Source organism: Engystomops pustulosus, chromosome 6 (genome assembly GCF_040894005.1).
Source record: "Engystomops pustulosus chromosome 6, aEngPut4.maternal, whole genome shotgun sequence".
Lineage (NCBI taxonomy): Eukaryota > Metazoa > Chordata > Amphibia > Anura > Leptodactylidae > Engystomops > Engystomops pustulosus.
Genome location: NC_092416.1, coordinates 185974612 through 185996981, shown reverse-complemented (window position 1 = coordinate 185996981; position 22370 = coordinate 185974612). Strand labels below are relative to the sequence as shown.

The 22370-nt window shown below is 48.2% G+C and overlaps 3 protein-coding genes across 5 annotated transcripts in view; 2 read left to right on the top strand and 1 right to left on the bottom strand.

The window, feature by feature from the left end:
• TBCD (tubulin folding cofactor D) overlaps positions 1-22370 on the top strand; it is a 648429-nt gene that overhangs the window by 46263 nt on the left and 579796 nt on the right. The gene's annotated exons all lie outside the window — the stretch shown is intronic.
• On the bottom strand, positions 2664-9396 carry ZNF750 (zinc finger protein 750). Its single transcript, XM_072112664.1, has 3 exons — positions 9285-9396; positions 3778-5245; positions 2664-3572 (listed from the first exon to the last, which is right to left on the bottom strand). Exons 2-3 carry the CDS (start codon positions 5103-5105, stop codon positions 3002-3004), a joined length of 1899 nt encoding a protein of 632 aa, XP_071968765.1. The 5' UTR covers positions 5106-5245; positions 9285-9396; the 3' UTR covers positions 2664-3001.
• The window catches only part of CMTR1 (cap methyltransferase 1), a 25591-nt gene continuing 10772 nt past the window's right edge, over positions 7552-22370 (top strand). Inside the window, exon 1 of the mRNA XM_072112843.1 lies at positions 7552-7778. Within this exon, the coding sequence (XP_071968944.1) occupies positions 7552-7778 (227 nt within the window). The remainder of the gene's footprint in view (positions 7779-22370) is intronic.

The following is a 22370-nucleotide window of genomic DNA, read 5'->3' as shown; positions in this document are numbered from 1 at the left end:
TCAGGAGAGGAGCTGATCATGTGGGGTATAGACTGAGAGTTACATAGTGGGGAGCAGGACACAGCAGCACAGAGTATTTCAGGAGAGGAGCTGATCATGTGGGGGGTATAGACTGAGAGTTACATAGTGGGGGAGCAGGACACAGCAGCACAGAGTATTTCAGGAGAGGAGCTGATCATGTGGGGTATAGACTGAGAGTTACATAGTGGGGGGGCAGGACACAGCAGCACAGAGTATTTCAGGAGAGGAGCTGATCATGTGGGGTATAGACTGAGAGTTACATAGTGGGGGGGCAGGACACAGCAGCACAGAGTATTTCAGGAGAGGAGCTGATCATGTGGGGTATAGACTGAGAGTTACATAGTGGGGAGCAGGACACAGCAGCACAGAGTATTTCAGGGTAGGAGCTGATCATGTGGGGTATAGACTGAGAGTTACATAGTGGGGGAGCAGGACACAGCAGCACAGAGTATTTCAGGAGAGGAGCTGATCATGTGGGGTATAGACTGAGAGTTACATAGTGGGGGAGCAGGACACAGCAGCACAGAGTATTTCAGGAGAGGAGCTGATCATGTGGGGTATAGACTGAGAGTTACATAGTGGGGGGGCAGGACACAGCAGCACAGAGTATTTCAGGAGAGGAGCTGATCATGTGGGGTATAGACTGAGAGTTACATAGTGGGGGAGCAGGACACAGCAGCACAGAGTATTTCAGGAGAGGAGCTGATCATGTGGGGTATAGACTGAGAGTTACATAGTGGAGGAGCAGGACACAGCAGCACAGAGTATTTCAGGAGAGGAGCTGATCATGTGGGGTATAGACTGAGAGTTACATAGTGGGGAGCAGGACACAGCAGCACAGAGTATTTCAGGAGAGGAGCTGATCATGTGGGGTATAGACTGAGAGTTACATAGTGGGGGGAGCAGGACACAGCAGCACAGAGTATTTCAGGAGAGGAGCTGATCATGTGGGGTATAGACTGAGAGTTACATAGTGGGGGAGCAGGACACAGCAGCACAGAGTATTTCAGGAGAGGAGCTGATCATGTGGGGTATAGACTGAGAGTTACATAGTGGGGGAGCAGGACACAGCAGCACAGAGTATTTCAGGAGAGGAGCTGATCATGTGGGGTATAGACTGAGAGTTACATAGTGGGGGGGGGGGGGCAGGACACAGCAGCACAGAGTATTTCAGGAGAGGAGCTGATCATGTGGGGTATAGACTGAGAGTTACATAGTGGGGGAGCAGGACACAGCAGCACAGAGTATTTCAGGAGAGGAGCTGATCATGTGGGGTATAGACTGAGAGTTACATAGTGGGGGGCAGGACACAGCAGCACAGAGTATTTCAGGAGAGGAGCTGATCATGTGGGGTATAGACTGAGAGTTACATAGTGGGGGGGCAGGACACAGCAGCACAGAGTATTTCAGGAGAGGAGCTGATCATGTGGGGTATAGACTGAGAGTTACATAGTGGGGAGCAGGACACAGCAGCACAGAGTATTTCAGGAGAGGATCTGATCATGTGGGGTATAGACTGAGAGTTACATAGTGGGGGGCAGGACACAGCAGCACAGAGTATTTCAGGAGAGGAGCTGATCATGTGGGGTATAGACTGAGAGTTACATAGTGGAGGGGCAGGACACAGCAGCACAGAGTATTTCAGGAGAGGAGCTGATCATGTGGGGTATAGACTGAGAGTTACATAGTGGGGGGGCAGGACACAGCAGCACAGAGTATTTCAGGAGAGGAGCTGATCATGTGGGGTATAGACTGAGAGTTACATAGTGGGGAGCAGGACACAGCAGCACAGAGTATTTCAGGAGAGGAGCTGATCATGTGGGGTATAGACTGAGAGTTACATAGTGGGGGGGGGCAGGACACAGCAGCACAGAGTATTTCAGGAGAGGAGCTGATCATGTGGGGTATAGACTGAGAGTTACATAGTGGGGGGCAGGACACAGCAGCACAGAGTATTTCAGGAGAGGAGCTGATCATGTGGGGTATAGACTGAGAGTTACATAGTGGGGGGCAGGACACAGCAGCACAGAGTATTTCAGGAGAGGAGCTGATCATGTGGGGTATAGACTGAGAGTTACATAGTGGGGGGGCAGGACACAGCAGCACAGAGTATTTCAGGAGAGGAGCTGATCATGTGGGGTATAGACTGAGAGTTACATAGTGGGGGAGCAGGACACAGCAGCACAGAGTATTTCAGGAGAGGGGCTGATCATGTGGGGTATAGACTGAGAGTTACATAGTGGGGGGGCAGGACACAGCAGCACAGAGTATTTCAGGAGAGGAGCTGATCATGTGGGGTATAGACTGAGAGTTACATAGTGGGGAGCAGGACACAGCAGCACAGAGTATTTCAGGAGAGGAGCTGATCATGTGGGGTATAGACTGAGAGTTACATAGTGGGGGAGCAGGACACAGCAGCACAGAGTATTTCAGGAGAGGAGCTGATCATGTGGGGGGTATAGACTGAGAGTTACATAGTGGGGGGGCAGGACACAGCAGCACAGAGTATTTCAGGTGGCATAATATTTTGGCCAGGACCCCTTCACCTTAGATCGGATCCTACAAGACATAGTATTGCTGGTGGATCCCGTAGTAGATTCCCCAGATATAAACCCTCTAGAACATCACATATCAGACACTCATGAGAAATATGAAGCTTTTATTGATATTTTTTCCTCTTCATATATTTTTCTTGTTGCACTGATAGATAAGATCCTGTAGTGATATTTACAGCGGTGTCTGTACAGCGCCCCTCACCCTGCGGCAGCGCCCGCCGGACTTTATACAAAAATAAATATTACCAATATAAATAATGTCCTGACCCGTATCCTGCGCGGGGATGGGGGAGGGGTAGCAGTGAGGCCGGGGGGGGGGGGACGACGACGACTCATCAGCTAAATATTAGCTTCATTAACTAATAGTCCGAAACGAGGCCCCTTAAGGACCAGCGATAGTCTTTTTTTGGGTGGGGAGACGTGGTCTAGGACATCCTCTGCCTCTTCCGCAGGGTGAAGACTCTGTTACATTCGGTAGTTTTTGTTTTCTTAGCCGGTGTTTTTCCTGCCACATCTTTGGCGTTGCCCCTTTTCTGACCCCTTTGCTTGTCTTCCTCCCGGTCATCCGGAGAGTTGACGGCAGATTGTTCCGGTTTCGCACCGTGCGGTTCCGGATTGTCGTCCTCTGCCGCCCGGGCGGCCGGTACGGGGCTGTAGGACGCCAGCTGGCAGAGGGCCACCGCCGCCGATTGCTTCTGCTCATCACAGTTCTCCATTAGCGTCTTAACGTCTACCAGGTTGGCGGCGTCTACGACGGGTGAAGGCGTTCTCCGGCTTGGAGACTCTTCCTCGTTGTCTTTCCTACCGGAGTCTTTGACGGACAGGTTTAGCGGCATGTCTTGTTCCAAAAAGTCGGCGCTGGGAGGACGTTCTGTTTCTGACTCGGATTTCTTGGAGAGGTTCAGAGGTACAAAGGTATCGTCGTCACCACTCGTTGAGGAGTCCCGGTCTGCGTTGGCGCTCTCCGTGCCGGACATGCTGTCTTCATTACTAGAGCTAAAATGACAAAAATTGAGACAGGTTAAGAACATGTTTAGAAGTTTTTTCCTTAAATTTTATTAGCGGCCCCCCTCCCATGACCCTTGTGTTGGTCAGTAACTTCTCATTTTGGCCTAAGATCCCTCAAGACTCAATATGGTGGTGGTAGATCCACCAGCAAGATCTCAAATACATTTTGGGGATGAGGTTTTTTTTGACTTACCATGGAGAGTCTCCTCCGCTCATCGATTGTTGGGAGTCTGAGCTTTTCCTCACCGGTTTGAATGCTGTCATGTTTTGCCCCACACTTTCCCACTTTCCTAACGTGGAGGTAGATTTGCCAGAAAGGTCGAAGATTCCTTCACAGTTTTGACTGTTCTGAGTGAAGTTGGTCGGGCTTGGTCTTCCGGGAGAACCGGTAGCAGAACTGGCGGCCCTTGGACTCATCTTCAGGTTCTCTCCTTCATGTTTTTGCTTGTCTTGGCCGAGAAGCACCTCTTTTTGAGAGTCTGGTTGCTTTTGAGATGGGTCTAAGGGGTAGTAGAATGGTGGGTTGGATGTTGGGTAGAAGTAAGGTGCATTGTCCATGGTTGGTGCGGTGTGGGGCTTGGTCAAGTTATGTGTTAGTTTGAGACCATAAGGTAAAAAGGAGTGATCGGCCGGTCTGTAGAAGCTGTAGGGCATGGCCGGGCTCTGCTGGAAAGGATGGATCAGTCTATAGTCAAGAGATGGGTTCAATGGTTTAGGCAAGGAGAGTCCTGAAGATTGGATGGGGTGAGGACGGAAGAGCCGGTGGTCCGGAGAACCATACATTGATAGCATTGGGGCATCATACATGTATGGGAGGACAGCTGGCACCCCTGTCTCATAATATTTATATTCCGATATCATTGGGCGGATGTAATGTGGGATCGTTGGCTTCGGACCGAGCTCAGGAGGAACCAGTTCTCCAGTTTTCCATGAAGTTGGAAGCCTTTGGAAAGCCGAGCCCTCACTGTGGACTTTGACGGTGCCGACCGGTGGCACGATTTCTGGTAGATGACTTCTCTCTGTCCCGTTAAGATACCGATGGTCTCCAACTGGCATAAAGGCTGAGGGCCTCAAAACTCCTTCGATGGCTACCGGCTTTGGGATGGGGCTTTGGCCACTCGGTGAGGGTATGGCCACATCTTTGTGGTTGACCGGCTGGTCCACGTGAGCTGTGGCCTCCTTATTTGTAAAGTCTCCATGGTCTTTCAGATCATCTCTGGTGATCTGGTTGGTTTTAGAGTCGAGCTGTCCATCGGCCACAACAGGTGTGGGCTTCACCAACCCCTCGGGGGACGGCAGTTTGGCTTCCATAGGATTCATCTTTGGGCTCTTGACTGCCCGGTCTTGCTCTGTGACCAGGGTGATGGAGTTTTTGCATAGCCCGTACTTCATGTGGTTGAAGAGATGAGACTTCTCGTTGCAGGTGAAGGGGCATTGGAAGCACTTGTACTTGAATGGCTTTCCCGGTGGTCTTGGAATGTAATGGGGCTTCTTGGGTTTACGTTCCTTCACGGCAGACATCTTGAAACTTTTTGACTTCCCCCAAGTTGTCTTTCTCGCTTTCTTATCTTGTGGGAATCTCAGGTTATTCCCTTGAAGACTTTTTCTAGAAACCTGTTGGTTCAGAATCGTCTTCTTTTCCTCAGTCAAAAGTTCTGTATCTGTTAATAAGAGAGAGAGGTAAAAGTTAAGAAACTTTTTGAAACTTTTTTTTTTAATCTTTCTGTATCTGTGGAGATGTTCACCTTATGAGTAGCGTTTGGTTGCCAGTGATTTCATAGTGACTTTGCTAATCCACATACCTGACTGTACGCTTAGAGCGGGGCGGCCGGGCAAACTGGCTCAGCAAGGGGGTAAATACTTCAACACGCCCTCATTATAATACCACGGGTGATTGACAGTTCTGCAAACCAGACGGCTTCAAGGGCAGAGCTGGAATATTATAACCTGCCCTTCAAGGAAGACTTGTAATACTAAGGAGCCAACCATTAATATCTGCCAGTAGGGGGCAGTACGGGCATTAAAATTTTACACCTGTACTGCGGACCAATTGAAAACATTTTTTTAAATTTTTTTTTATCAGTGGTCTAGGGGTCTGTGTCGTTTCACAGCAGTTTCTATTTTGCTATATGTTTATATCGCCGCACTATGGAACGCTTACAATTAAAGGGTTAATGCGTAGGCAAATATTTTACAGATTTTTCTGTTGCTCTGCCCCAAAACATAAAATACTTGAAAACTTTTTACTATGTTTTCGTCTCTCTCTCGTTTTTTTTTTTTTTTTTTTTCTATTTTTGGATTTTTTTTTTCTGACATTTTTTAAACTTTTTTAATTTTCTGTTAAGCTTTTTTTTTTTTTTTACATTTTTAAATGGTATTTTTTTACCCTTTACCTCTTTCTGTGTATTTCAAAGGGAGATTATTTATTTGATTTTTAATTTATTGTTTATTAAGTATTTTTTTTTTTTTACCTGTTAGGGTTTTTTTTTGTTTGTTTAAAGTTTATTTTGTCATTTATTTATTTTTTTACATTTTATCTATTATTTACTTTTAACTATTATTTATTTTTCCCGTCTTCAGAAGGGATTAGAGTTTTGGTAACGTTTTCCCCCTTGTGAGTGTTTCCAGGTTTCTCCGGCTGTGCAGCGCGGATGCGGCTTGTACTGGCACGTCTCTATTTTCAACGATACTTAAGGCGTGAGAAAGTGGTGCGCTGGAGTTCTCATGACTGTGGACTTAAGATGTGTTACGGCATGGATTATAAAAAAAAAAAAAAAAAAATAGTGATTTCACCACTCGCTTCGCTCCGAGCTTCATGATTTTAATGATGATTGTTACAAAACCTTTGACAGATAAACTCTTGAAAACATAGAAACTAATTGCCTGCGAGCCCCGGGGGCACCCATTTCTAGAGAAACGTCTTTATTCCCTTCAAGTGGTTAGATCACATTAGCGCTACGTGAGGACTGATTAGTCCGCGATATCAGGACCAAAAAAAAAAAAAGCTGACGACTGCAAACGGTGACGAAAAAAACAAAACGATATAATAATCCTGGCTCCTGGTAGTCTACCACGCGTTTCGGGGGGTGGGAAATATAGATCTGTGTTTGAGCTCATTCCTACCTACGTATGATGTCAGATCAGGCAGATTTAAAAAAAATAAATAAAAAAAATATTATTTTTATTTTTTTTTAGTGTAAAATTTATATATATATTTAATATATATGTATTTGTTTCATTTTTTTTTTTATTTTAATTTATTTTATATTCAATAATATATTTATAAAGTAATATTTATAATGTAAATATTTACATTTATAATATAAATTATAAATATGATTTATATATATATATATATATATATATATAAACTAATATATATATATATATATATATATATATATATAAATATATTAATTAATATAATATATATATAAATTAATATAATTTATATATATATATATATTAATATAATAATTTATATATATTAATATATACATTTATATAATTTTAATATTTATATATTTAAATGTATTCAAACATATATATATATATTTATATATACGTATTCTTATATACATAATTTTTATACATTTATTTTTGTTGTATTTATTAGGTTTAGACTTTTTATATTATTATATGTTATTGTTTTTGTTGAAATGACATATATATACATTTTTTTTTCCTTCTAATCTTTGTGGAGTGTGATACAATGTCACGCAGTCTTTATTAATTATTTAGTAGCCCCCCCCTGAGACGTGTGTCGGGGCCCTGGTAGGACATGCCAAGGCTAGTAGTTTCATGGCTGCGGACCCCCCGCCTGAGGTGACAATACGGGGTATAATGGGAATCCGCATTGCGTTGATTGCTCGGTGTGGCTGACAATGGACGCAGGTAAATGAGCCCCTCCTGATGAATGGGGATATGGTAACGCTGTGTATTGGGCCCTGGGTGCTGGTATCGGGACATGCCTGGGCTCAGTTTCTTCATAGACCTGAGAGTTGCCGCTGCTAATGACCCCCCTTTGATGGTGACCGTTGTCACAACAAACAAGCCGAGCGAGGCATCTGAGGCCGGGCCGGTGGCCACCGTTTGCATATCCATGGATCTATGGAGCGGCCCTGATTCAATTGTAATGACATCCTATTGTCTCACAGCACAATCTCAGTTTCTGTCTAATTTCTCCCAGTTTCTGTAAACTTCACACAACTTTTTCCCTTTTTGTCTTATGGCAAAAAGTTAGAGCGCCCCCTGTGCCACATAATGTAATGTGCTGACACCTACGTTACATGGCGCTTCTCCTCTACGCCTGGAGCCTGGCGCGGGGAGGGCATGTTCCTGGTGCCAGCAGTGATGTGGCACGGATTGTGTAACGTGGGGACGCGCCAGTGTCACCCGGCCGCAGTGTCGCAAGGGATTGTGAGCCGTCCGACTAGTCAGACCCGTATTATGTGTTATATATATATCTCTCTATGTGTGTGTGTGATATTTGGAGGGTATATATATAATATATATATACACACTATATAACTAATCATAACTAATACCTATATACATAATATACATAAAAACCAACATACTAGTCCATATCTCATATACTACTAGTCATATAAATATGCAGTATATATATATATATATATCTGTGTAGTATACGGGGGGTGAATATATATATGCACCATATACCTAATCATAACTATCACCTATATACATAAAAACCAACCTACTAGTCCATATCTCATATACAACTAGTCATATAAATGATATAAAATGCAGTATATACATCTATATACACACCTGTGTAGTCTAAGTCCAATATACTAGTCCATATCTCATATAAAACTAGTCCTAAAAATAGTATTGTATACAGTACACACACACACACACGTAGTATACAGGGGGTGAATATATACAATATATAGGGGTAAACCGAATATTCACATAACTAACAAATATATATATACACACCAGCATTCTAGTTTATATCTCATATACAACTAGTCCTATAAATAATATAATATACAGAATATACAGTACATACACACACATATATATATATTCGAATGGTATACGGGGTGAATATATACAATATATAGGGGTAAACTGAATATTCCCATCATAACTACCATATATAAAATCCAACATACTAGTCCAAATCTCATATAAAACTAGTCCTATAAATAGCATTGTATACAGTACAGACACACACATATATACCTGTGTAGTGTACAGGGGGATTATATACAATATATAGGGGTAAAACTGACTGTTCCCATCATAACTAGCAGGTATATACATAATAGCCATCCATTGGTCGTATAACACTAGTGACATGTAGTATACAGTATACATCAGGCTGTGACTAGTACATGCACCTGTTCACACTACGACCTCCGCCTCCCGCTCTCCGCTCTGACTCCGTATCCACAGAAAGTTTAGAACAAAACAAAATATGTAAAAGATACAAACTTATTTTTTGTAATAAACTAGGAGACCAGTTCACTAGAAGTTACAGTTTATACATTTTTGTTCTATTCTAGATCATCATTTTTTTTAAGCAATATTTTTTTTGGAGATTTTTATGATTTCTAAATCCTCTAAGAAACTTGATTGAATCCAGTAAAAAATTGAAATAGAATCTGTAGGTTCTGTGTAAGGTTTAGTTACATTCCTATTGTTAGGACCCGGGGTAGAAGTACTTACCGGCTGGAGCTGCGTCCTGGTGCTGTCACTGCTGCGGGAGGAGAACTACCTGCTCTCTGACTCCTCACAAGGAAGAGACTGATCTCAGGCGTCTCGGAGGGAGGGATTTAAGGTGCAGGAGTTGCACCCTGAGGCTGTAGAGATGCACCTGATATCCCTGGTGCCCCGAGCAGCGCTGCACAGTGTGTACACGCTCTATACAGGTGCCTAACAAGGCCAGGGCATGGGGGGTCCGGGGAGGGGGGTACTGCCACCCATAAGCCCCCGAGATCACAGGAGGGGGGGTTCTAGGACTGATGCATACAGGTATATGCAATCATATACCCTGTAGTGTGATTATATCCCAGCACATAAAGTGATACCCCCTGTACTAGCCCCCCTAATAGGGCATGGGGGGTCCGGGGAGGTGGCACTGACACTCATAAGCCCCCCAGATCACAGGAGGGGGGGTTCTAGGACTCATACATACAGGTGTATGCAATCATATACCCTGTAGTGTGATATCATTATATCCCAGCACATATAGTGATACCCCCTGTACTAGCCCCCCTAATAGGACATGGGGGGTCCGGGGAGGTGGCACTGACACTCATAAGCCCCCGAGATCACAGGAGGAGGGGTTCTAGGACCGATGCATATAGGTGTATGCAATCATATACCCTGTAGTGTGATATCATTATATCCCAGCACATATAGTGATACCCCCTGTACTAGCCCCCCTAATAGGACATGGGGGGTCCGGGGAGGTGGCACTGCCACCCATAAGCCCCCCGAGATCACAGGAGGGGGGGTTCTAGGACCGATACATACAGGTGTATGCAATCATATACCCTGCAGTGTCATTATATCCCAGCACACATAGTGAGACCCCCTGTACTAGCCCCCCTCAGGGCATGAGCCATTGGCTAATACTCAGCTGGTGCCCCCCAATGCCGCGTCAAGATTGTATAGTACAGATAATATATATATAATAAGATATAGGATAAAAGACGCCTTATAGGACCCCTGGAAGAGTTTGTACAGGTATTTTTATATTTTTATAATAATTTCACTTTTATAGGTGGATTTTTTTTAAATAATTCTTTTTAGATGTTTATTCTATATTTTTGTCCCTTGTGGCTCCTATAATGGCACAAACAAACCCGGTTATGTAAGAGACCGGAGATCAGAGCGGAACCGAGGAGTGACAGATCAAGAGGTCACACCCTGAAACCACAGGGAGGAAACTAAGCTCCGCAGTAATTACTGGAAGTGGTAGTGGAGGCCGGGATGGGACTCCAAGTGGAGATGGGGAGTACTGAGCCTGTGACCTAAGGAGAGGAGAGGTCCTCCATCACAGTCCTGCCCCCCCCCCCAAGCGTCAGCGTGTCCCTGTCCTGTCCCCCAAGTGTCAGCGTGTCCCTGTCCTGTCCCCAAGTGTCAGCGTGTCCCTGTCCTGTCCCCCCAAGTGTCAGCGTGTCCCTGTCCTGTCCCCCAAGTGTCAGCGTGTCCCTGTCCTGTCCCCCCAAGTGTCAGCGTGTCCCTGTCCTCCCCCCCAAGTGTCAGCGTGTCCCTGTCCTCCCCCCCAAGTGTCAGCGTGTCCCTGTCCTCCCCCCCAAGTGTCAGCGTGTCCCTGTCCTGTCCCCCCAAGTGTCAGCGTGTCCCCGTCCTGTCCCCCAAGTGTCAGTGTGTCCCTGTCCTGTCCCCCAAGTGTCAGCGTGTCCCTGTCCTGTCCCCCAAGTGTCAGCGTGTCCCTGTCCCGTCCCCCAAGTGTCAGTGTGTCCCTGTCCTGTCCCCCAAGTGTCAGAGTGTCCCTGTCCTGTCCCCCCAAGTGTCAGCGTGTCCCTGTCCTGTCCCCCCAAGTGTCAGCATGTCCCTGTCCTGTCCCCCAAGTGTCAGCGTGTCCCTGTCCTCCCCCCCAAGTGTCAGCGTGTCCCTGTCCTGTCCCCCCAAGTGTCAGCGTGTCCCTGTCCTGTCCCCCCAAGTGTCAGCGTGTCCCTGTCCTGTCCCCCCAAGTGTCAGCGTGTCCCTGTCCTGTCCCCCCAAGTGTCAGCGTGTCCCTGTCCTGTCCCCCCAAGTGTCAGCGTGTCCCTGTCCTGTCCCCCAAGTGTCAGCGTGTCCCTGTCCTGTCCCCCAAGTGTCAGCGTGTCCCCGTCCTGTCCCCCAAGTGTCAGCGTGTCCCCGTCCTGTCCCCCAAGTGTCAGCGTGTCCCTGTCCTGTCCCCCAAGTGTCAGCGTGTCCCCGTCCTGTCCCCCAAGTGTCAGCGTGTCCCTGTCCTGTCCCCCCAAGTGTCAGCGTGTCCCTGTCCTGTCCCCCCAAGTGTCAGCGTGTCCCTGTCCTGTCCCCCAAGTGTCAGCGTGTCCCTGTCCTGTCCCCCCAAGTGTCAGCGTGTCCCTGTCCTGTCCCCCAAGTGTCAGCGTGTCCCTGTCCTGTCCCCCAAGTGTCAGCGTGTCCCTGTCCTGTCCCCCAAGTGTCAGCGTGTCCCTGTCCTGTCCCCCAAGTGTCAGCGTGTCCCTGTCCTGTCCCCCAAGTGTCAGCGTGTCCCTGTCCTGTCCCCCAAGTGTCAGCGTGTCCCTGTCCTGTCCCCCCAAGTGTCAGCGTGTCCCTGTCCTGTCCCCCAAGTGTCAGCGTGACCCTGTCCTGTCCCCCAAGTGTCAGCGTGTCCCTGTCCTGTCCCCCAAGTGTCAGCGGTTCCCTGTCCCCCCAAGTGTCAGCGTGTCCCTGTCCTGTCCCCCCAAGTGTCAGCGTGAATGTAACCTGCTGATAATATATATGTAACATGCTCCCATATCACGGCTGAGGTTTTGCTCCTTTGTGTACAGTGGGTGTGATATCCCGGCTCCCCCGTGTACCCGGCTGTGGCTATACTTCTCCTGTGTGCGGCTACTATTATATGTGACCCCCCGGGGAGCGCAGGATGAGGACACACGGAATAATCTTATTATTTCTCATTTTATTTCCCTGATTCCAGACGGAGAGATAATAGAAATGATCCGGGTCCCGGCTCCCACGTTATCCCTTTAATTGCCCACAATCCCTCATATTAAAGGGGATGGGACCGGGGGCTTAGAAAGTGAAGTTGTGAGTGGATGTGGAATGGGATTTTGTGGGATTTGCCGGCACCAGACTCTCTCCCTAATGAGGATTTAGCGGGAAGTCCTGATCCCATTCCCCAGTGGAAACCAGGGATTTACGTTAATCTCGTCTGATCGGCCGATACCAGATATTTTTTTTGTAATTTTATGAATTGTTATAACTTGTAGTTTTTTTTTTGTAATGGGAAAATGACGATTTCCATGTCTGGAAGACAAATATTTATTTCTACAAGAAACAGGTGTTTATCGTCTTCCTGGAGCGCGGCCAGAAGATGGGGGACGTGGGAACCGGCGACCTCACCCGACCTCACCTCCGCCTTCTATATGGTTTATTATCAATTCACAGGTTTTTTTAGGTTTTTTTTCCTTTTATGTTTATTGTTTTGTCATTTTTTTTTTTTTTACTATTTGCTGTTTTTGTCATTTTTATCTTTAAGGATTTTTTTTCTATATGTTTTTTTTCCCTCTTCATAATTTTGTTTTGATTTTCTTTTAAATTATGTGATACATTTTTAAAACTTTTTTTTAATAGTTTTTAATTTTTCTTTTTAAATTAAATTATTTTTTTTAGAACAAATCTTGAACGGGTTTGAAGGTTATCCTTAATTCTGGTGATAGTCTGGTTGTTGGGACACCCATCGATCACTAAAACTGTCCCCCCCTGATCTGGAGAATGGGGTCCCGTCCTAACTAATGGGTGGAGCGATCGGTCGAGTATCGACCTGTCGATCCATTCCGTACGTTTTTTTACAAGTTTGCGTGTTACAACCGAACCTGTAACAAGCCGATTGTTGAGAGTGTAACTATGGGCCCCCCCATTGATCACCATAACAGCCCACCCCCCAGTGATCCGGAGAATGGGTGTTCCCTGTGACTAATGGGTGGAGCCACAGGTCCGGTGTGGGTCCTGCCGCTATATTCCGTAGTATTCAAGAAAGTTGGAATAAATTTCTCCTCTCCAACATTTAAAGGGTTGTACCAAATTTTTGTGTTCTCTCCGATCCTGGTGAGACTGTGGACTGGACACAACTATCGATTACGAGAAATCCAGTGATGAGGGGATTGGGGGTCAGTTCTAACTACTGAGTGTCCGGCCGCTACATTTAATGATGTTGAAGGCGGGTGCCCTGTTTATATGCCCACCCCTCTCTGTAATAGGAGCTGATTGGTTGGGGCCCGACAGCTCGGTTATCCTCCAAATTCACCGTCTAAGATCGGGGAGCGCTGTGCCCAGCAATTTTCGATATTACGCTAATGTTGAATGTATCGGCAGGACAGATGCTTGTCCTATCGCTCCATCCGTTAGTGAGAATGGGGCCCTCATCACTGGGGGTCTGTGATCGATGGAGGTCCCTGCATTTGTGCCCCCACAGATCCGCCTTATACATGGGGAATTACCCAGCCGGGAGCTGAGCACATGGCGGCCGGTTGCCCTTTGCTTTGTTGTTGGCATTGGGGGTCGGGGGAGATGCCCACCACATCTTGTGCCCATCGCTAAGATACTACTGGTGCCCCTGTTTACTACAGACACAGGGACCTGCTGTTATCCCCCTCTATGACCTATAGGGAGAGTTTGCCCCCTATAGTGGGAAAGTGAATGGGACCTATAATGTGGGGGCCCCTTCTCTCCAGGAGCCCCATAGCAGTGACACAGTCCTGCTGTATTAGTAGTACCACTTCTAGGCTCAGGTTGAGTTAACCCCTTATTTCTCCGGATATCGGGTGTCCACCACCGCACGCCGAATCTAATCACCCCTTAAGGTTTTATAAAAATCTATTCTAATTTATTGGTAATTGTGGTTTAGCTGAACGAATCCTCCCAAACCAAACCCAGAGAGAGAGCAGCCGAAGTGATGTGCCCGGGCATGTCCCTCCCCGATCTATAGGAGGCAGCGGCTGCCACTCACCACGTGGATGTATATTGTGTGCAGCACAGAGTATTTCAGGAGAGGAGCTGATCATGTGGGGTATAGACTGAGAGTTACATAGTGGGGGAGCAGGACACAGCAGCACAGAGTATTTCAGGAGAGGAGCTGATCATGTGGGGTATAGACTGAGAGTTACATAGTGGGGGAGCAGGACACAGCAGCACAGAGTATTTCAGGAGAGGAGCTGATCATGTGGGGGTATAGACTGAGAGTTACATAGTGGGGGAGCAGGACACAGCAGCACAGAGTATTTCAGGAGAGGAGCTGATCATGTGGGGTATAGACTGAGAGTTACATAGTGGGGGGCAGGACACAGCAGCACAGAGTATTTCAGGAGAGGAGCTGATCATGTGGGGTATAGACTGAGAGTTACATAGTGGGGGGAGCAGGACACAGCAGCACAGAGTATTTCAGGAGAGGAGCTGATCATGTGGGGTATAGACTGAGAGTTACATAGTGGGGGGGCAGGACACAGCAGCACAGAGTATTTCAGGAGAGGAGCTGATCATGTGGGGTATAGACTGAGAGTTACATAGTGGGGAGCAGGACACAGCAGCACAGAGTATTTCAGGAGAGGAGCTGATCATGTGGGGTATAGACTGAGAGTTACATAGTGGGGGGCAGGACACAGCAGCACAGAGTATTTCAGGAGAGGAGCTGATCATGTGGGGTATAGACTGAGAGTTACATAGTGGGGAGCAGGACACAGCAGCACAGAGTATTTCAGGAGAGGAGCTGATCATGTGGGGTATAGACTGAGAGTTACATAGTGGGGGGGCAGGACACAGCAGCACAGAGTATTTCAGGAGAGGAGCTGATCATGTGGGGGTATAGACTGAGAGTTACATAGTGGGGGGGGGCAGGACACAGCAGCACAGAGTATTTCAGGAGAGGAGCTGATCATGTGGGGTATAGACTGAGAGTTACATAGTGGGGGGGCAGGACACAGCAGCACAGAGTATTTCAGGAGAGGAGCTGATCATGTGGGGGTATAGACTGAGAGTTACATAGTGGGGGGGGCAGGACACAGCAGCACAGAGTATTTCAGGAGAGGAGCTGATCATGTGGGGTATAGACTGAGAGTTACATAGTGGGGGAGCAGGACACAGCAGCACAGAGTATTTCAGGAGAGGAGCTGATCATGTGGGGGTATAGACTGAGAGTTGCATAGTGGGGGGGCAGGACACAGCAGCACAGAGTATTTCAGGAGAGGAGCTGATCATGTGGGGGGTATAGACTGAGAGTTACATAGTGGGGGAGCAGGACACAGCAGCACAGAGTATTTCAGGAGAGGAGCTGATCATGTGGGGTATAGACTGAGAGTTACATAGTGGGGAGCAGGCACAGCAGCACAGAGTATTTCAGGAGAGGAGCTGATCATGTGGGGTATAGACTGAGAGTTACATAGTGGGGGGGCAGGACACAGCAGCACAGAGTATTTCAGGAGAGGAGCTGATCATGTGGGGTATAGACTGAGAGTTACATAGTGGGGGGGCAGGACACAGCAGCACAGAGTATTTCAGGAGAGGAGCTGATCATGTGGGGTATAGACTGAGAGTTACATAGTGGGGGGGCAGGACACAGCAGCACAGAGTATTTCAGGAGAGGAGCTGATCATGTGGGGTATAGACTGAGAGTTACATAGTGGGGAGCAGGACACAGCAGCACAGAGTATTTCAGGAGAGGAGCTGATCATGTGGGGGGTATAGACTGAGAGTTACATAGTGGGGGAGCAGGACACAGCAGCACAGAGTATTTCAGGAGAGGAGCTGATCATGTGGGGTATAGACTGAGAGTTACATAGTGGGGGAGCAGGACACAGCAGCACAGAGTATTTCAGGAGAGGAGCTGATCATGTGGGGTATAGACTGAGAGTTACATAGTGGGGGGGCAGGACACAGCAGCACAGAGTATTTCAGGAGAGGAGCTGATCATGTGGGGGTATAGACTGAGAGTTACATAGTGGAGGAGCAGGACACAGCAGCACAGAGTATTTCAGGAGAGGAGCTGATCATGTGGGGTATAGACTGAGAGTTACATAGTGGAGGAGCAGGACACAGCAGCACAGAGTATTTCAGGAGAGGAGCTGATCATGTGGGGTATAGACTGAGAGTTACATAGTGGGGGAGCAGGACACAGCAGCACAGAGTATTTCAGGAGAGGAGCTGATCATGTGGGGGTATAGACTGAGAGTTACATAGTGGGGGGGGGGGAGCAGGACACAGCAGCACAGAGTATTTCAGGAGAGGAGCTGATCATGTGGGGGGTATAGACTGAGAGTTACATAGTGGGGGAGCAGGACACAGCAGCACAGAGTATTTCAGGAGAGGAGCTGATCATGTGGGGTATAGACTGAGAGTTACATAGTGGAGGAGCAGGACACAGCAGCACAGAGTATTTCAGGAGAGGAGCTGATCATGTGGGGTATAGACTGAGAGTTACATAGTGGGGGAGCAGGACACAGCAGCACAGAGTATTACAGGAGAGGAGCTGATCATGTGGGGGTATAGACTGAGAGTTACATAGTGGGGGGGGGGGAGCAGGACACAGCAGCACAGAGTATTTCAGGAGAGGAGCTGATCATGTGGGGGGTATAGACTGAGAGTTATATAGTGGGGGGAGCAGGACACAGCAGCACAGAGTATTTAAGGAGAGGAGCTGATCATGTGGGGTATAGACTGAGAGTTACATAGTGGGGAGCAGGACACAGCAGCACAGAGTATTTCAGGAGAGGAGCTGATCATGTGGGGTATAGACTGAGAGTTACATAGTGGGGGAGCAGGACACAGCAGCACAGAGTATTTCAGGAGAGGAGCTGATCATGTGGGGTATAGACTGAGAGTTACATAGTGGGGGGCAGGACACAGCAGCACAGAGTATTTCAGGAGAGGAGCTGATCATGTGGGGTATAGACTGAGAGTTACATAGTGGGGGAGCAGGACACAGCAGCACAGAGTATTTCAGGAGAGGGGCTGATCATGTGGGGTATAGACTGAGAGTTACATAGTGGGGAGCAGGACACAGCAGCACAGAGTATTTCAGGAGAGGAGCTGATCATGTGGGGTATAGACTGAGAGTTACATAGTGGGGGGGGGCAGGACACAGCAGCACAGAGTATTTCAGGAGAGGAGCTGATCATGTGGGGGTATAGACTGAGAGTTACATAGTGGGGGGGAGCAGGACACAGCAGCACAGAGTATTTCAGGAGATGAGCTGATCATGTGGGGTATAGACTGAGAGTTACATAGTGGGGGAGCAGGACACAGCAGCACAGAGTATTTCAGGAGATGAGCTGATCATGTGGGGTATAGACTGAGAGTTACATAGTGGGGGAGCAGGACACAGCAGCACAGAGTATTTCAGGAGAGGAGCTGATCATGTGGGGGGGTATAGACTGAGAGTTACATAGTGGGGGAGCAGGACACAGCAGCACAGAGTATTTCAGGAGAGGAGCTGATCATGTGGGGTATAGACTGAGAGTTACATAGTGGGGGAGCAGGACACAGCAGCACAGAGTATTTCAGGAGAGGAGCTGATCATGTGGGGTATAGACTGAGAGTTACATAGTGGGGGGGGGGCAGGACACAGCAGCACAGAGTATTTCAGGAGAGGAGCTGATCATGTGGGGTATAGACTGAGAGTTACATAGTGGGGGGAGCAGGACACAGCAGCACAGAGTATTTCAGGAGAGGAGCTGATCATGTGGGGTATAGACTGAGAGTTACATAGTGGGGAGCAGGACACAGCAGCACAGAGTATTTCAGGAGAGGAGCTGATCATGTGGGGTATAGACTGAGAGTTACATAGTGGGGGGGCAGGACACAGCAGCACAGAGTATTTCAGGAGAGGAGCTGATCATGTGGGGTATAGACTGAGAGTTACATAGTGGAGGAGCAGGACACAGCAGCACAGAGTATTTCAGGAGAGGAGCTGATCATGTGGGGGTATAGACTGAGAGTTACATAGTGGGGGAGCAGGACACAGCAGCACAGAGTATTTCAGGAGAGGAGCTGATCATGTGGGGTATAGACTGAGAGTTACATAGTGGAGGAGCAGGACACAGCAGCACAGAGTGTTTCAGGAGAGGAGCTGATCATGTGGGGTATAGACTGAGAGTTACATAGTGGGGGGAGCAGGACACAGCAGCACAGAGTATTTCAGGAGAGGAGCTGATCATGTGGGGGTATAGACTGAGAGTTACATAGTGGGGGAGCAGGACACAGCAGCACAGAGTATTTCAGGAGAGGGGCTGATCATGTGGGGTATAGACTGAGAGTTACATAGTGGGGGGGGGGCAGGACACAGCAGCACAGAGTATTTCAGGAGAGGAGCTGATCATGTGGGGTATAGACTGAGAGTTACATAGTGGGGGGGGGGGGCAGGACACAGCAGCACAGAGTATTTCAGGAGAGGAGCTGATCATGTGGGGTATAGACTGAGAGTTACATAGTGGGGGAGCAGGACACAGCAGCACAGAGTATTTCAGGAGAGGAGCTGATCATGTGGGGTATAGACTGAGAGTTACATAGTGGGGGGCAGGACACAGCAGCACAGAGTATTTCAGGAGAGGAGCTGATCATGTGGGGTATAGACTGAGAGTAACATAGTGAGGAGCAGGACACAGCAGCACAGAGTATTTCAGGAGAGGAGCTGATCATGTGGGGTATAGACTGAGAGTTACATAGTGGGGGGGGGGAGCAGGACACAGCAGCACAGAGTATTTCAGGAGAGGGGCTGATCATGTGGGGTATAGACTGAGAGTTACATAGTGGGGGGGGGGGGCAGGACACAGCAGCACAGAGTATTTCAGGAGAGGAGCTGATCATGTGGGGTATAGACTGAGAGTTACATAGTGGGGGGGGGGGCAGGACACAGCAGCACAGAGTATTTCAGGAGAGGAGCTGATCATGTGGGGTATAGACTGAGAGTTACATAGTGGGGGAGCAGGACACAGCAGCACAGAGTATTTCAGGAGAGGAGCTGATCATGTGGGGTATAGACTGAGAGTTACATAGTGGGGGGGCAGGACACAGCAGCACAGAGTATTTCAGGAGAGGAGCTGATCATGTGGGGTATAGACTGAGAGTAACATAGTGAGGAGCAGGACACAGCAGCACAGAGTATTTCAGGAGAGGAGCTGATCATGTGGGGTATAGACTGAGAGTAACATAGTGAGGAGCAGGACACAGCAGCACAGAGTATTTCAGGAGAGGAGCTGATCATGTGGGGGGTATAGACTGAGAGTTACATAGTGGGGGGGCAGGACACAGCAGCACAGAGTATTTCAGGAGAGGAGCTGATCATGTGGGGTATAGACTGAGAGTTACATAGTGGGGGAGCAGGACACAGCAGCACAGAGTATTTCAGGAGAGGAGCTGATCATGTGGGGTATAGACTGAGAGTTACATAGTGGAGGAGCAGGACACAGCAGCACAGAGTATTTCAGGAGAGGAGCTGATCATGTGGGGTATAGACAGAGAGTTACATAGTGGGGGAGCAGGACACAGCAGCACAGAGTATTTCAGGAGAGGAGCTGATCATGTGGGGTATAGACTGAGAGTTACATAGTGGGGGAGCAGGACACAGCAGCACAGAGTATTTCAGGAGAGGAGCTGATCATGTGGGGGGTATAGACTGAGAGTTACATAGTGGGGGGAGCAGGACACAGCAGCACAGAGTATTTCAGGAGAGGAGCTGATCATGTGGGGTATAGACTGAGAGTTACATAGTGGGGGGGGGAGCAGGACACAGCAGCACAGAGTATTTAAGGAGAGGAGCTGATCATGTGGGGGGTATAGACTGAGAGTTATATAGTGGGGGGAGCAGGACACAGCAGCACAGAGTATTTCAGGAGAGGAGCTGATCATGTGGGGTATAGACTGAGAGTTACATAGTGGGCGGGGCAGGACACAGCAGCACAGAGTATTTCAGGAGAGGAGCTGATCATGTGGGGTATAGACTGAGAGTTACATAGTGGGGGAGCAGGACACAGCAGCACAGAGTATTTCAGGAGAGGAGCTGATCATGTGGGGGTATAGACTGAGAGTTACATAGTGGGGGAGCAGGACACAGCAGCACAGAGTATTTCAGGAGAGGGGCTGATCATGTGGGGTATAGACTGAGAGTTACATAGTGGGGGGCAGGACACAGCAGCACAGAGTATTTCAGGAGAGGAGCTGATCATGTGGGGTATAGACTGAGAGTTACATAGTGGGGGAGCAGGACACAGCAGCACAGAGTATTTCAGGAGAGGAGCTGATCATGTGGGGTATAGACTGAGAGTTACATAGTGGAGGGGCAGGACACAGCAGCACAGAGTATTTCAGGAGAGGAGCTGATCATGTGGGGTATAGACTGAGAGTTACATAGTGGGGGAGCAGGACACAGCAGCACAGAGTATTTCAGGAGAGGAGCTGATCATGTGGGGGGTATAGACTGAGAGTTACATAGCGGGGAGCAGGACACAGCAGCACAGAGTATTTCAGGAGAGGAGCTGATCATGTGGGGTATAGACTGAGAGTTACATAGTGGGGAGCAGGACACAGCAGCACAGAGTATTTCAGGAGAGGAGCTGATCATGTGGGGTATAGACTGAGAGTTACATAGTGGGGGGAGCAGGACACAGCAGCACAGAGTATTTCAGGAGAGGAGCTGATCATGTGGGGTATAGACTGAGAGTTACATAGTGGGGGAGCAGGACACAGCAGCACAGAGTATTTCAGGAGAGGAGCTGATCATGTGGGGTATAGACTGAGAGTTACATAGTGGGGGAGCAGGACACAGCAGCACAGAGTATTTCAGGAGAGGAGCTGATCATGTGGGGTATAGACTGAGAGTTACATAGTGGGGGGGCAGGACACAGCAGCACAGAGTATTTCAGGAGAGGCGCTGATCATGTGGGGTATAGACTGAGAGTTACATAGTGGGGGGGGGGGAGCAGGACACAGCAGCACAGAGTATTTCAGGAGAGGAGCTGATCATGTGGGGTATAGACTGAGAGTTACATAGTGGGGGAGCAGCTCCCAGCAGCACAGAGTATTTCAGGAGAGGAGCTGATCATGTGGGGTATAGACTGAGAGTTACATAGTGGGGGAGCAGGACACAGCAGCACAGAGTATTTCAGGAGAGGAGCTGATCATGTGGGGGTATAGACTGAGAGTTACATAGTGGGGGAGCAGGACACAGCAGCACAGAGTATTTCAGGAGAGGAGCTGATCATGTGGGGTATAGACTGAGAGTTACATAGTGGGGGGGGCAGGACACAGCAGCACAGAGTATTTCAGGAGAGGAGCTGATCATGTGGGGTATAGACTGAGAGTTACATAGTGGGGGAGCAGGACACAGCAGCACAGAGTATTTCAGGAGAGGAGCTGATCATGTGGGGTATAGACTGAGAGTTACATAGTGGAGGAGGAGGACACAGCAGCACAGAGTATTTCAGGAGAGGAGCTGATCATGTGGGGTATAGACTGAGAGTTACATAGTGGAGGAGGAGGACACAGCAGCACAGAGTATTTCAGGAGAGGAGCTGATCATGTGGGGTATAGACTGAGAGTTACATAGTGGGGGAGCAGGACACAGCAGCACAGAGTATTTCAGGAGAGGAGCTGATCATGTGGGGTATAGACTGAGAGTTACATAGTGGAGGAGGAGGACACAGCAGCACAGAGTATTTCAGGAGAGGAGCTGATCATGTGGGGTATAGACTGAGAGTTACATAGTGGGGGAGCAGGACACAGCAGCACAGAGTATTTCAGGAGAGGAGCTGATCATGTGGGGTATAGACTGAGAGTTACATAGTGGGAGGAGCAGGACACAGCAGCACAGAGTATTTCAGGAGAGGAGCTGATCATGTGGGGTATAGACTGAGAGTTACATAGTGGGGAGCAGGACACAGCAGCACAGAGTATTTCAGGAGAGGAGCTGATCATGTGGGGTATAGACTGAGAGTTACATAGTGGGGGAGCAGGACACAGCAGCACAGAGTATTTCAGGAGAGGAGCTGATCATGTGGGGTATAGACTGAGAGTTACATAGTGGGGGAGCAGGACACAGCAGCACAGAGTATTTCAGGAGAAGAGCTG